Source organism: Ailuropoda melanoleuca, chromosome 8, assembly GCF_002007445.2.
Source record: "Ailuropoda melanoleuca isolate Jingjing chromosome 8, ASM200744v2, whole genome shotgun sequence".
Taxonomy (NCBI): Eukaryota; Metazoa; Chordata; class Mammalia; order Carnivora; family Ursidae; genus Ailuropoda; species Ailuropoda melanoleuca.
This window is the reverse complement of record NC_048225.1, coordinates 75781374-75794205: the sequence shown is the minus strand read 5'-3', so window position 1 is coordinate 75794205 and position 12832 is coordinate 75781374. Positions and strand designations below refer to the sequence as shown.

Below are 12832 nucleotides of genomic sequence, written 5' to 3'. Positions count from 1 at the left end.
GGAGGATTCCCAAACTGTGGCCCATTTAGGTACAGGGGCATAACATGACATAGCCTTCCCTTTACACGGCTTCCCGGGAAGATCCTTCCTTAAGGAACACAAGTCTTTGTAATGGATAAAATCCAAAAACCCTACTCTGTCCTCACATCCTTTCTCCTCAATGGGCTGACACAATTTTGCAAGGATGACACCCTACCTTTGAAATATGCTTCACCTCAAAAGGTCAAGGGGTGGTGGATAGTGACAATGTTTGTTTTCCATGACATTCCTCATTAAGTCAGCCTTGGCATAATTAGGAGAGATGAAATTCAAGCCAATCTCTGAACTGCTGGTTTTACAGTTTTAATAAACAGATAGGATTGATGTTTCTGGCTCAAATGAGATCTGAGGTTAGATGTAGTTTTGGTTTAACTTTCCTTTATTTCATTAAATGAGATAGTGTATATGAAACACTTAAAATTATTGGAACATGTTCATTTTTATTACTAATCCATGTTTTCTGGCCATTCTTAACCATCTTTACATCCACCACAGTCTTTACGCTGGGTCCCACACGTAGCTGTCAGTCAATGAAGGAGAGTAAACCGATACTGGAGACTTTAGTCAGCTGTCTCTGATATGCACTTATGGGGCCACTTATATCCATCCCTTCCACTAAGAACAGAACAAAGAGCTTAGGCTACAAGGTCTGGGTAGCTGAGGAAAGTTGTTAAAGTGGGCTGGCAGGTTCTTAAAACTTGGGATCATGTCAGCAGCAGTTCCATCTGGAGGAAGACAGAGTAGATTCGATGTTCTCTCAAATCTGTCTCACATCTATGGAAATCCTACTCTCTTTATAGTCTTTTGGCACAAAATGCTATGCTATCTCACTTCAGATCATTCCTACAGAACCAATAGGAAGATAAAGCAAAAGCGAACCAGCAACCAAATTTGACTGTCTTCCATCCTAAGGAGCTTGGTGTATAGTCATTAAGGCATCAGCATCTGTTGGGGGCTCCTGCAGGGAATCCTACTCAAGGACACAGCATAGGATGCAGAGGGAATCAACCTAGTGGTACTAAAGACAGGATGGGAAGGACATTTTTTATTTCCCCAGATCTTCAGGCAACCTCACAAAGCTGGAGGTCACATGCAGCTGAGTATGAAACCAAGAAAAATGAGGCTTAAAAAATATTGTGCATTATAATGCTTCAATCTCTGGAAGGCTAGGAGCCCAAGGTCAGTGTGGAAGGAAATGGAGCAGACTTCCCAGTCCAGCAGTCACACAATCTTCACGGTCTGGAGCATATCTGACAGTACATATGTGTCATCCCAACCTCTCCCAGGCTTCCTCAGGGTCTGCTCCAAGACCTGGGCCATTTCCAAGAGCTCTGGCGTGGCAAGTTTCTGCTCCGGGTGCAGCTGACAGAACAGGATCTCGTTTACCTCACCCTCAATTCGCCGGACATACAGGAGAGGGAAGACCGCTTTGAGCCCGCTCAGCACTGAGTCCTTCAGCCCCAAGTCCCGGCACACAAGGTTGAGGATAAAGACACCTATAGGGTAGGAAGGAAAGAGTCATGTCCCGCAGATCAAGGGACATGCTGGAAACAAGGTTCAGCTCTGAGGAATAGACCGATTTCCTGCCACAGGGAGGCTGGTGGCCTAAGAAAACACAGCTGCACTTGAGTTTGCAGAGAGCACACTGCATATGAAAGCAGGTATATGTGAACTATGAGAAAACTTCATGATAATTTCTTGCTCTTCTGTGCTGCTAACAAATTACTTTATCATTCTCCATGCCTCCATTTCCCAAAGAAATGCTTTGAGAAAGAAGTAATTAATACCCCAAGAAAAAAATGTACCAACTCCATAGGGGTGTTACATTCTTGACATATACATTATGGCGTATTTATCAGCCAGGAAGAGGGCCAAGGTTACCTTGAGCTGTGACAATGCAGGTTCCCAATAACTCTGTTCAAGTAGCTGACACCAAATCAAAACATCTGGAAGGCTGTCAACATAGGGACTAAGAGCTCTAGCTTCCAAGGCACAGGGACCTCGGTTGGAGCCCCAGCTTGTTACCTTGTGTCACCCTGGCAAAGTTTCCTTACTTCAGTTTCCTTATCTAAAAATTGGCTGTTATGAAGATGAAACAGCATAACGCCTAGTCCAGCCCACATGGAAAGAAATCAAATGGTAGCCAGCAGGACTAAGCTGGGGGAAATGTAAATTGCTACACATTGTAAAACTGTGTGGCAACATCTAGGAAACCCAACTTACAAGTAAACTATGATCCAGCAATTAAAACCCTACCTGTATGCCCAACAGACCTGCAAATACATTTTACCAAAAGGCATCTATTAGAATGTTGATGTCAGTACTCTTCTAAAAGCCCCCAAGTAGGAAACAATCCAATACCAGCAGAATGGAGAAATGAATGTGGTATAGACACACAATGATACTACACAACAATATAAAGAACAATGTAAACACAACACTATGGCTAAATCTCACAAAGATCATGTTTGGTGAAAGAAAACAAACAATATGTTCCATAAGATTCCATTTATACAAAGAACAAAAATGGGCAAAACTAAGCTGTACTGACAGAAGTTAGGATAGGGGTTATCCTTGAGAGGAGGAGTTAGTGGAAGAAGGTAAGAGGTGGACTTTCTGGGGGGGCTGCAAATGTTCTGTGTCTGATGAGAGTAAATGGTTGTGTTCAGTTTGTGGAAATTCATCGAGGTACACACTTATGACATGTGTGTTTTTCATTAAAAAGAAAACCATTTTTAAAGGACCCATCCCACCTCCCTCCCCAACCTTTTGTACTTCCTACCTTCAGGAGTCAAGATGCTTTTGACCTTCTGCAGGAAAGGCTGGTCCACAAAAGCTGGTGGTGGACAACTCATTCCCAGTGTTGGGTCCTTACTGTCGACATCAAACATGATGACATTGTAGTGGGGCCGTGCTGGGAAAGAGAAGCAAACAAGTCTTTGTCTAACACCATTTACATTCCTACACCGTATCTCCCCTATGACCTGTGGTGGCCACAGGTGACTAAGTCAGAAGGATGACATGGAGGCTATGGTTTGTCTGTAAGGGCACTGACATCACTGTCCAGGGGAATCGTTGTCAATCAGGGTTCTGCTGTGAGCACCCACATGACAGGGCTTTTACCTATCTTCTCCTCCACATTTAGAAGCACCTTCCATAAGCACACACGTTCATGGGGTCCACGCTAGCATGATTACTACTTGGGTAAGAGTCCATCTATACCAGTAATTTTCAATCCCAGCAGAACACTAGAGTCACCTGGGAATATTCAAAATACTTTGAGAAGCTGGGCTCCATTCTTGACCACCTGACTCAAAAACCCAGGTGTGGGAAGGAACAGGTAGGAGAGGAGATAGGAAGCCTCAGGTATTTTCCTTAAACTCCCAGGTAATTTGAAATACAGGCAGAATTGAGAACTACTGATATAGGCAAAGCAGCTGCATAAGCCTTTAAGGGCTGACTCAGCAAAAGGGTCAGGAGAAAATGTTCTCCAGTAAAAGTTAGTATATCTTTCCTAGTATTTGAACAATAACTGGCTTAAGAAAGAAAGATTTTGCTAAATGGGTGAGAAAGAACTGATGATGCATCGGATACACTCGTTGCTGTAACAGAAATAGTTTCTACAAGGGTTAAGCCTGTAATGCTACTGACTTTGAGCAAACTTGAGACTATGATAATGATTATTCAATAATTAATAAATATTGACACAGGACTATTGCATGCCCATACTGCCATGGCACAAATCTTCTGTTGGTTTCTTACAGAGCAGAACATGCTGGCTCATCAAAGTCCAAGGACAACCACTGCCCACATTTGTAGCACTGAGCCCTCTAATAATCTGGAAGGTGGTTTTTAGAGATAATCGCCAGGCTGTTCAAAACTGACTGATAAGCAGTAATGATGGCCACATATCACAGACTGCCATGAGCCTAGCACAGTTTTAAACTCCCATGCATTAGCTGTGTTGGGTCTGGGCCCCCACCCTGGCCCCAGCCTCAAAGAGGTAACCTGTGAAACTCTTGACATACTTAAGTTCAGTTTGCAATTAAACTTCCTGTACCATCTGTCCATCCCAGCACCAAAGTCCTCACCCCGGGTATCCTACTTTGCAACACCCTACCTGGGGGATGCTCTGATCCAGTGAGAACCAGAGGATCAGTTATGGAATGGCAGACCAGCAAGGGTGGGTGGCCTGAGCTCACTAGGTTCACATAAAACTGAACCAACCTGACTGACTTCTCCCTGAGGGACTCATGCTCAGGGAAGCACCAGTCCCCAGGAGCCTACATATAAAGTGTCAAAAGGAGCACAGGAGATATTGCAGAACCTTAACATGCCTTTTGTCCTACGTCTGAGATAGGAAATATTAAAGCAAAATGGAGCCTGAATTCCAGCAGCAGCAGCACGGCCATCAGAATTCCTGCTGAGTAGCATGTGCTTCAGGATTTCTCACCCTCAGCACCACTGACACTTGGGGTCAGAACACTGGCAGGGGCAGCTGTCTTGTGCACCGCAGGATGTTTAGCAGAATCTCTGGTCTCTACTCACTCGCGGTCAGAAGCACCCACACCCTGCGGTTATAAGGACCAAACACATGTCTGCAGACACTGCCCGATGCCCCCAGGTGTACAAACACCAATCTACACGATGCTGTTTGGCTCTCTCCCCAGCTGAAAGATTGAAAAAACAACTTCCAACACACACACCCCAACTTCTCTCCCCCTTTTTCTTACCTGGCTACAGACCTTAGGTTCCTTGGGAAGATAAAGCTGTGGCAAGGACACAGAGTCAGAAGAGAACCATGAGAAAAGCCCACTGATCGGTTAGCACCCCAAGGGCAGAAATGGTTGGTTTACTTGCTGCTGTACTCCAACGCCTAGCACAGTGCTGAGCACATGGCTGGCACTCCAGATTCACTAAATCAATACATCAACCAATGAATGAACAAAAAAGGGTGAAAGACTGGGACAATGTTAATTGTTTGAGATAAATTCTAAAGGCCCTCACAGGTCTACTGACTTTGGATGACTCTTCCTTCAACACCCCTCCAAATTCTCCAATTGCCGTACCTTCTCTTCCCGCCAGGCTGGTAATATAGTCCAGGCCATCTGCAATATGGACCTTCATCCGTTCACTCTGGGAGAAGCCAAACCACTGGGTGGCCACTTCCAACATGGAGGGATCGATCTCCACAGCATCAATGCAGGACTTCGGGAAATGATCGTGGACGAACAGGGGGAGGCTGCCCCCACCCAGGCCTACCACCAACAATGCCAGTGGGGTCTCTGCAATAAAGGAATAAAGCATCATTTGACGATCTGCTCACTCAAAGTTTTGTACCAGCCTTGGGGAGGCCAAAGAAGGGAGTTGGATTACTGGCTCTGCCCAAGGGATACAAGATTTAGAGGCCTAGCCTTTCTGTCTCATCCCAGAAATTTAGGGGCCAATCTGACATCTGAAAGCTCAACCCTGGCCTCACAATCCTTCCTTTACTAGATCTAGAGGCTGAACCAGTGTGCTATTACAACAGACCCTTAAAGATACCAAAGCACTCAGCTGACATCGTACCAAGATTCCCCACCATAAGCATTATTAGACTTCCCCTAGGAAATGGAAGGGACAATGGCCAACATCTCGCACATGATCACAAAGCAATGTAGATGCAATGCCCTCTGCCCAGCTTTCAACTCAAAGGCCACAACTGCCTTCTCAGACACATCACCCAAATGAAGGCAATCCATCCAGGTTCCAGAAATCACGGGAAAACAAAGGCCCAAATCCTAGTTCTAAGTACACAGAAACCTCAGCAACCACAGGCAGACAGAAGAAGACAAGAAACAAGAAAGAATCACAGAAAGGAGACATTAAATGTGGGATTAATATTTGAGGATTAGCATAAGAACTGAGATTCTAGGGACATACATCAACACCAAGACAGGCCAAGAGTACAGGGTGTTTCAGTAAGACATCCTCAGGACTCTGGGTGAACAGTTACAAGCCTAGACAGAAAAATACACATTTTTGCTACTGTGGCCAGATCCAAACTTATTATTAGAAACAATGCTATAATTCTACTTATAGATTTTTTTATTTAGGTAGAAATTCAAGAAACAATTGCATCTGGTGCTCAAATAATGCATTACTGAAACCAGAAATTCTTCTCAAGTGCACAGTAATTTCTGGAATCAAGATTTTTAAATATTCCCTCTGGTTACATGGGTAGACACATATGCAAACACTCATCAAACTGAACAACTTAAAATCTGTGTATTTCTGTATCTCATTGAATACATTTCATACTTTAATATTTTAAATAAACGAATAAAAGAAAACATTTAGACTTCCACACGTGCAGCCATTTCGAGATTACGATTTGAGTTTGAGGAAAAGCTACTGGATGTTTATTAACTTAGAAGAAGATTGGGAAGAAGAAAACTATGAAGATATGTGCATGTGTCGGTCTGTAATCGCTGTGCTCAAACCACAAGACAGCTGTAATCTTACACGCCCCCTCCTGTGGAAGGCAGCGGCGTCTCCCTCACCAAGGAGCAGCTCCGGGTTTCTCAGCAGGGCAAGGCCGGGCAATCATTGCTTTGTGGTGTTCACAGCACAGGTAACTCTTGTCAATGGACTGCCCTGGGGCTGCAGGGAGGTCCTCTGGAGTGTCAGCAGGCCGCTGCTTCTTCCTGTCCTTTTTCCGTTTCTTCTGGGCTAAGTGAGAGATAGAGGTGATGAGGTCCTATGCTTAGCACTCTAGTCCGTGGAAAGCAAGCCATACCAGCAGCACTGTGCTGTAGCCAGCTTGATTCAACCCAAGAATCCACACCACTGGGCGTGGAGCCAACTTTAAAAAAAAAAAAAGGATCCTAGAGGACACGGCCTAGATCTACACTGTCTAATACCATAGCCACCAGCTACTTGTAGCTATTGAAATGTAAACATAAATTACAATTTAAAAACATTAAGGATTCAGTGCCTCACTTGCACCAGCCACAGTCCATGTGCTCAGGAGGCACATGCGGTTAATCGTTACCATATTGGGAAGCTAAGTGGATATTAGCTTCATTCCCTCCAATGCAGAAAGTTCTACTGAATAGCACCAGACTAGGTGACTTCTAAGGTACCCACCAACTCTAAAGCCCTTCTGAAACATATGCTAACAGCTGGCAGTATGGAGGAGGTGGGGTTCACCTGCACCCGGATGTTTCTGGCTCACCCCACAGAAGTTTACTGAATTAATACAATACAGATGCATATGGAGCAACGTACAAAACAGATGGCCTCTAAACTGAAGGCATTAAAGTGATAAACACATGTATTTGGTAAACCACCACCCCAGCTCCTTATCATTTGAGACCCGGGCTTCACTCAAGAATGACATACACCTCCGTTCTGCTTCTTGCCATTTACACTTGAAGAGCCTAGATGGTAACAGAAAAACTCGCAGAGCCATGTGCCTCTGATCACAGGTACCCAGATCTGGCTGTCCTATATCTTGGCAAGCTTCCAGGTCGGTCCGACCACCTCGAATGGAGAATCCAGGCCATATCCACATGGGTCCCACCAGTGTGCAGATGACACCTCACCTCTGTGAGACACATCCTTCAGCAACCTGGCTTCTGACTGCACCACATTCCTGTTGCTGAGGAAGATCAGCCGCCGGAAGTAGTGCTTGTCATCCCCCTGCACATCCTCGACCACATAGCTGCCACTCAAGGGACTGCAGTCTTGGTGCTGAACGGTCCGGACCCCGATGTCCCCACCCACAGACAGAAAGGGCACCTGAAGATATAACAAAGAGGTGGTCAAACACCAGCTCAATTAAGAAACATGAGAACTAATAATCTTTTCCCTTTGTATATGTATGAGGAATGCCCATACCAAGGTTCAGGACAGCAAGAACCTCCAAGATTTGCCATTCTATAAATGAACTTTCCTGAGGCCTTTCAACAGATCACAAAAGGTTTAATTCACTCTTTGGAAAACCAATTGAACACAGAAAGATCCCCCAAGCTCTTAGTGAAACACAAGGGTTCTCCCTCAGAAAAACAGTAGTTTTTCCTTAGGAATCCTCAAAAGACTTTCCATAAAAGCCAGAGGGAACCCTCCAGAGGGAACTATAAGTATGAAAGAAGAAATCTGAACAGGGATAAAGAGAACAAAATCCAGAGAGAAAGCAACCATTCCAACTTTGGAGAAATCTCTCCCTTCCCCCAATTATTCTCATCTTTTTCCCCATTTTTATAAACAGAAGAAAAAATTAGGAGAAAAATATATTTTCCCCCTAGACTTTTCATTACCCTTCCCAATCTTTACTTCTAGTTCTTTTAAAGACCTTCAAGAGTATTTAATAATCACCAGGGACCACTGACTTTGCAGAGACGCAGGCACTGGAGAGAGGGTCCCAAATGACCTCCCCACAGGATCTACATCTCTTTGATGGACACCAACCCCAAAGTCTGCCAGAAGAATTGAACACACATTTATCCGCAAATACAAGACAGCCTAGTGGGCAGAACCATAGGCAAGAACGTGGGAGTCTAGGTTTATCTTTTCAGATCTGTTAGTATGGCAACAAGCCTCCAGGGACCTTGGCTTTCCTATCCAGTACCTGCAATGCATCACCTGTCAACGACCATGTCTGAGCAGGATGGAACAAGACAGACAATGTCAGCAAAAACCTTATTTACTTCCCAGGAAAATACCAGACCAGCAATGCTAATATCCTGAAAACTAACCTGTGCTATTTTGCCTCTTTTCCATACTACACTCAGATAATGTTGGTTCTAAGAAGCAAAATGTTCAATGAAGGCCTGCACAAAAGAGGGTCAGGAGAAAGAGTCTGAACAATCCACAGTTTAAAGAGCTGGAGGCTGAAAGGAGGACAGCATTTCATTTCTGTGGAGTCTCAGAGGCCAGAAAAACAGATGCTACTGGGGGTCTCAAAAGAGCAATCGCTCTCCTTCCTCTCACTGCCTGGGGCAAGAGAACATAAGGATTGCCCACTTAGTTCTGAGCTGTCGACACCCCCCCAGGAACAGACTAGGGTAGGGGCACAGATCCTCATCCTAGCTTCTTCCAAGACACCCTCTGCCTTCGTGGCTGCTAAAATGACTTCTCTAGAGATCCATGAAAGCTGCTGCCAGAGCTCTGTTACCTGCTGCTGGGCGGGCATCCCGGCAGGAGCCAATTCCATGACTCTGGCTGACAGCTCGGCCTGGATGCTGTCCATGCTTTCATACCGCTGGCCTCGATGGAGGGCCACTGTGATCAGTCTCCTGAAGCCTGCACTGGCCGCCAGCTGCTTCCGACCGTCCTCCATGCCAAAGAGCCACTCGGTCTCCCGACCCTGGGGGACTGGAAAGAGGCACTTGATGACACGGAGTCCAGGGAAGAGTGTTCAAGCCCCAACCAATATGACCTACATGGCAGAATCAGCCCCAGCATAGGCCCAGCATCCCTTCCGACTGTGACCCACTGAGGGCTATCAATTCTGCACAATGCCCAGAGCAAAGCAGCCATCGGACACATGGTAGGACTCACGTGACCGTCTGTGTAAAGAGAGAGAGGTAGGTACCTAAGGCAAGAAAAATAGCAATAATACTAACACTTACTACATGCCAGGCATTATTCTAAGAAGGTTACAAAGAGAAACTAATTGAATCCTCACAACAGTCTAAGATGCAGGTGGTATTATTATTCCCATTTTATAAATGAGGACATTGAGACACAGAAGTGGAATTATTTGCCCAAGTTCACGCAATTAATAAATGGTGAAGCTGGGGCTCCAACCCAGGCAATCCAGCCCCAGGCTCCGTGCTTATATCAACTGTACTATTTGTTCTCATAGATGGACAGGGAGAATTACAGAATACTTGGGAAAATAGCTCACTTGTCAGCAAATTACCAGCATGATGATTTCAACATCTTGCCTTTGTCTAGAGTTTCCTACTTTTGAAAGCACTTCGTCACCCTATCTCTTTTGATCATTACTAAGGTAAATCAGCTATCATTTACGTCCTTCACTAATGCCACTTCTGTTTATTAAGCACTTACCATGTGTGAACACCACTCTAAGAGATTTTACACTTCTCACACCTACACCGCACAGTTAACGATCTTGCTTTATAGATGAGGAAACTCAGGCACAGAAAGAAAAAGAACGTCCAAGGTCACACCACCAGGAAGGGACTGAGCTAGAACTGGAACCCAAAGTCACTTTTTTAGCTACTACTCTGTACTGTCTCCCTAAATTCAACAGAGAAGCACAGTCATGCAGCTCACAGGCTTCAGAGCTGAGACTCTGCTGCTTCCATGACTCCATGTTACAAAGTAACTCGCTACCCTGTGAGACTCACCTAAATTTACCTGTGTTGCCTCTCTCTCCTCTCTACCACACCCATTCTCACACTTCACCACGACTTTGCAATGGAAGATGTGAATAAGCCTCAAGTCTTAAGCAGGTAGCTGGACAGCTGCTACTCCCCCTTCCTCATGCCTGGGCTCGTCTAACCTCTTGAAATGCCACCCTCTGCAAGATAAAACTGGCCACGGCCTACCCATCCACCAAAGCCCCAGCCCCTATGAGCCAGCCCCTCCAGGGAAGAGAGGGAGCAATCCCAACTCACTGATGAAAATGGCAAAATGATTGTCCCGCGATGGTTTCACAGTGGGGCTGTCCACCACGTGGAGGGTGTAGCGTGGCTCCCCCGTGTCCCCATCGCACAAGTCCAGAGATACACTCCCCAGCCCGGCCTTGCGGTACAGCTGGCCGCACAGCCAGGCATACTGCTGCCGCTCCCGCACCGCCTCAGCCAGCTGCTCGGCACTCTCCAACCGCACAGGCTTGCCCTGCTCCTGAGCACACAGCTCAAAGATTTGAAGGGCAGAGCCGGGGACTGGCCTGAACTTGGTCATGATGAAGGCAAAGACAGGTAGGGAGAACCGAGGCTCTGCTTCCAACACCTGGTCCTGGCTGTTGGCCACCTGGTGCACCCTCACCATCCACCCCTCCCGAGAGAAGTGACCCACTGCTTTCTTCAGGATGTGAGCCTGAGCCAGGGAGATGCAGAGGTAGCGACCGCCCACCTGCAGGACACGGCCAACCTCAGCCAGCATCCTGTCCACTTGGTGCAGGGTCTTCTCCTCCTCGTCTGTCAGGACAGCGTCCAGGGTGCCCTTGTCCAACACCACCTGGAACGAAGCATCAGGAAACTCCATCTGTGTCATGTCCATCTTCAAGAAGCTCATCTGGGGCCGACGGCTGGCATTGCGCTCCTTCATTTGCTTGATAACCACCTCACTGATGTCTATATTCACTATATCCTGATAGCCGACATCATACAGCTGCTCACTTAGCTCTGAGTTACCACACCCAATCACCAGCACCTGCGAGAAAAAGCCAAAAAGATGAAGGTGATCAAGGCAAAGCAATGATGGGCAGATAATTCCCAAATCAAGTCTCGCCCTGGCTGTTAAGTTTTCAGAAGGTGCAGATGCTATTGTCAGAAGAGAGCACCATTACAGAGGTGATTCTAGGCTCCATCTTGAAACACTACTGCTTAGAGAAACTTACTGGTGAAAACCACATTCAGCCACACAGTTCAAGGTATGTAAAAATGGGCTTTCCATACAGCAAAACAAGCAAATCCTGGTTGTTCTTTCACTGAAGCAAGCACTATTACTTAAGAAGTGATAGGAAGTCACAGAATCCAAATTGTTTAACTACTGAAAACCAGTTGTGGCATAATCCTACTCCACTCATGCCTTCCAGTCCACCTCTTGGTATTCTATTTGCTTTCTTTGTTTGTTTGTTTGTTTAGGTTGACTCCACCCTGAGGTCGGAGCCCAAGCCAGAGCCTGAACCCACAACTCAGAGATCAAGACTTGTGCTGAGCTCAAGAGTCAGACACTTAGATGACTGAGTCACCCAGGTGCCCTTATTCTGCTATTTCCTAAAGTCAAATTCAAAAGACAAGTTGTTGCCTCCCTCTCTGTGGAGCTATAGCCCACTGATCCTTCAAAATTCAGCCCCAATGTCACCATCTCTGGAAAATTCTGGTGGGAAGGGGGTAAGTCTTGGACTGGATGGGGCTGAGTTTAAACTCCCATGTGACCACTCACTACATGTACCCTGTTGGGCAAGAAACTGGCGCCCAGAGCCTGTTTCCAGTCAATAAAATGAATGAACCTTACAAAATTATTATGAGATTTCAGCTGTTGAAGGAACAGACACACACAGCACCCACCATCGGTCTTGGCACTCAGGGCATCATCCCCCACGGATATTACCTTTCTAAGCCTCTTTCTTTCCCAGCTCCAGGACACTTCGCTCCATCAAAGCCCTAGCATTGTACTCAGCAGTCGTCACCCTGGGACGTGCCTTCCGGCTCTTGCTGCTTATGGGCTGAGCGCGGCGCCTGAAATTCAGTGCGCCAGCAACACCACACACACAGCACCCACCATCGGTCTTGGCACTCAGGGCATCATCCCCCACGGATATTACCTTTCTAAGCCTCTTTCTTTCCCAGCTCCAGGACACTTCGCTCCATCAAAGCCCTAGCATTGTACTCAGCAGTCGTCACCCCGGGACGTGCCTTCCGGCTCTTGCTGCTTATGGGCTGAGCGCGGCGCCTGAAATTCAGTGCGCCAGCAACACCCGTTCCGTTAACAGACCCCAGTCTCAGTAAAGCCACAGGTATTACCTCCTTTACAAGGAGGGCCAGTGACAGAACGCACACCGTTGCTCTGGGAGGCCACAGCTCCTTGCACGACTAAAGTCACCCTTCCAGTG

The 12832-nt window shown here is 46.4% G+C and overlaps 1 protein-coding gene across 1 annotated transcript; it reads right to left on the bottom strand.

Moving 5' to 3' along the window:
- Positions 1–400: 400 nt before the first annotated feature.
- Positions 401–12801, bottom strand: EEF1AKNMT (eEF1A lysine and N-terminal methyltransferase). Its single transcript, XM_034666733.1, is given in 9 exon segments — positions 401–1535; positions 2822–2953; positions 5109–5324; positions 6582–6618; positions 6620–6750; positions 7626–7821; positions 9197–9396; positions 10668–11427; positions 12780–12801. Coding segments are annotated over 8 exon segments (1842 nt in total). The 5' UTR covers positions 11323–11427; positions 12780–12801; the 3' UTR covers positions 401–1260.
- Positions 12802–12832: the final 31 nt, after the last annotated feature.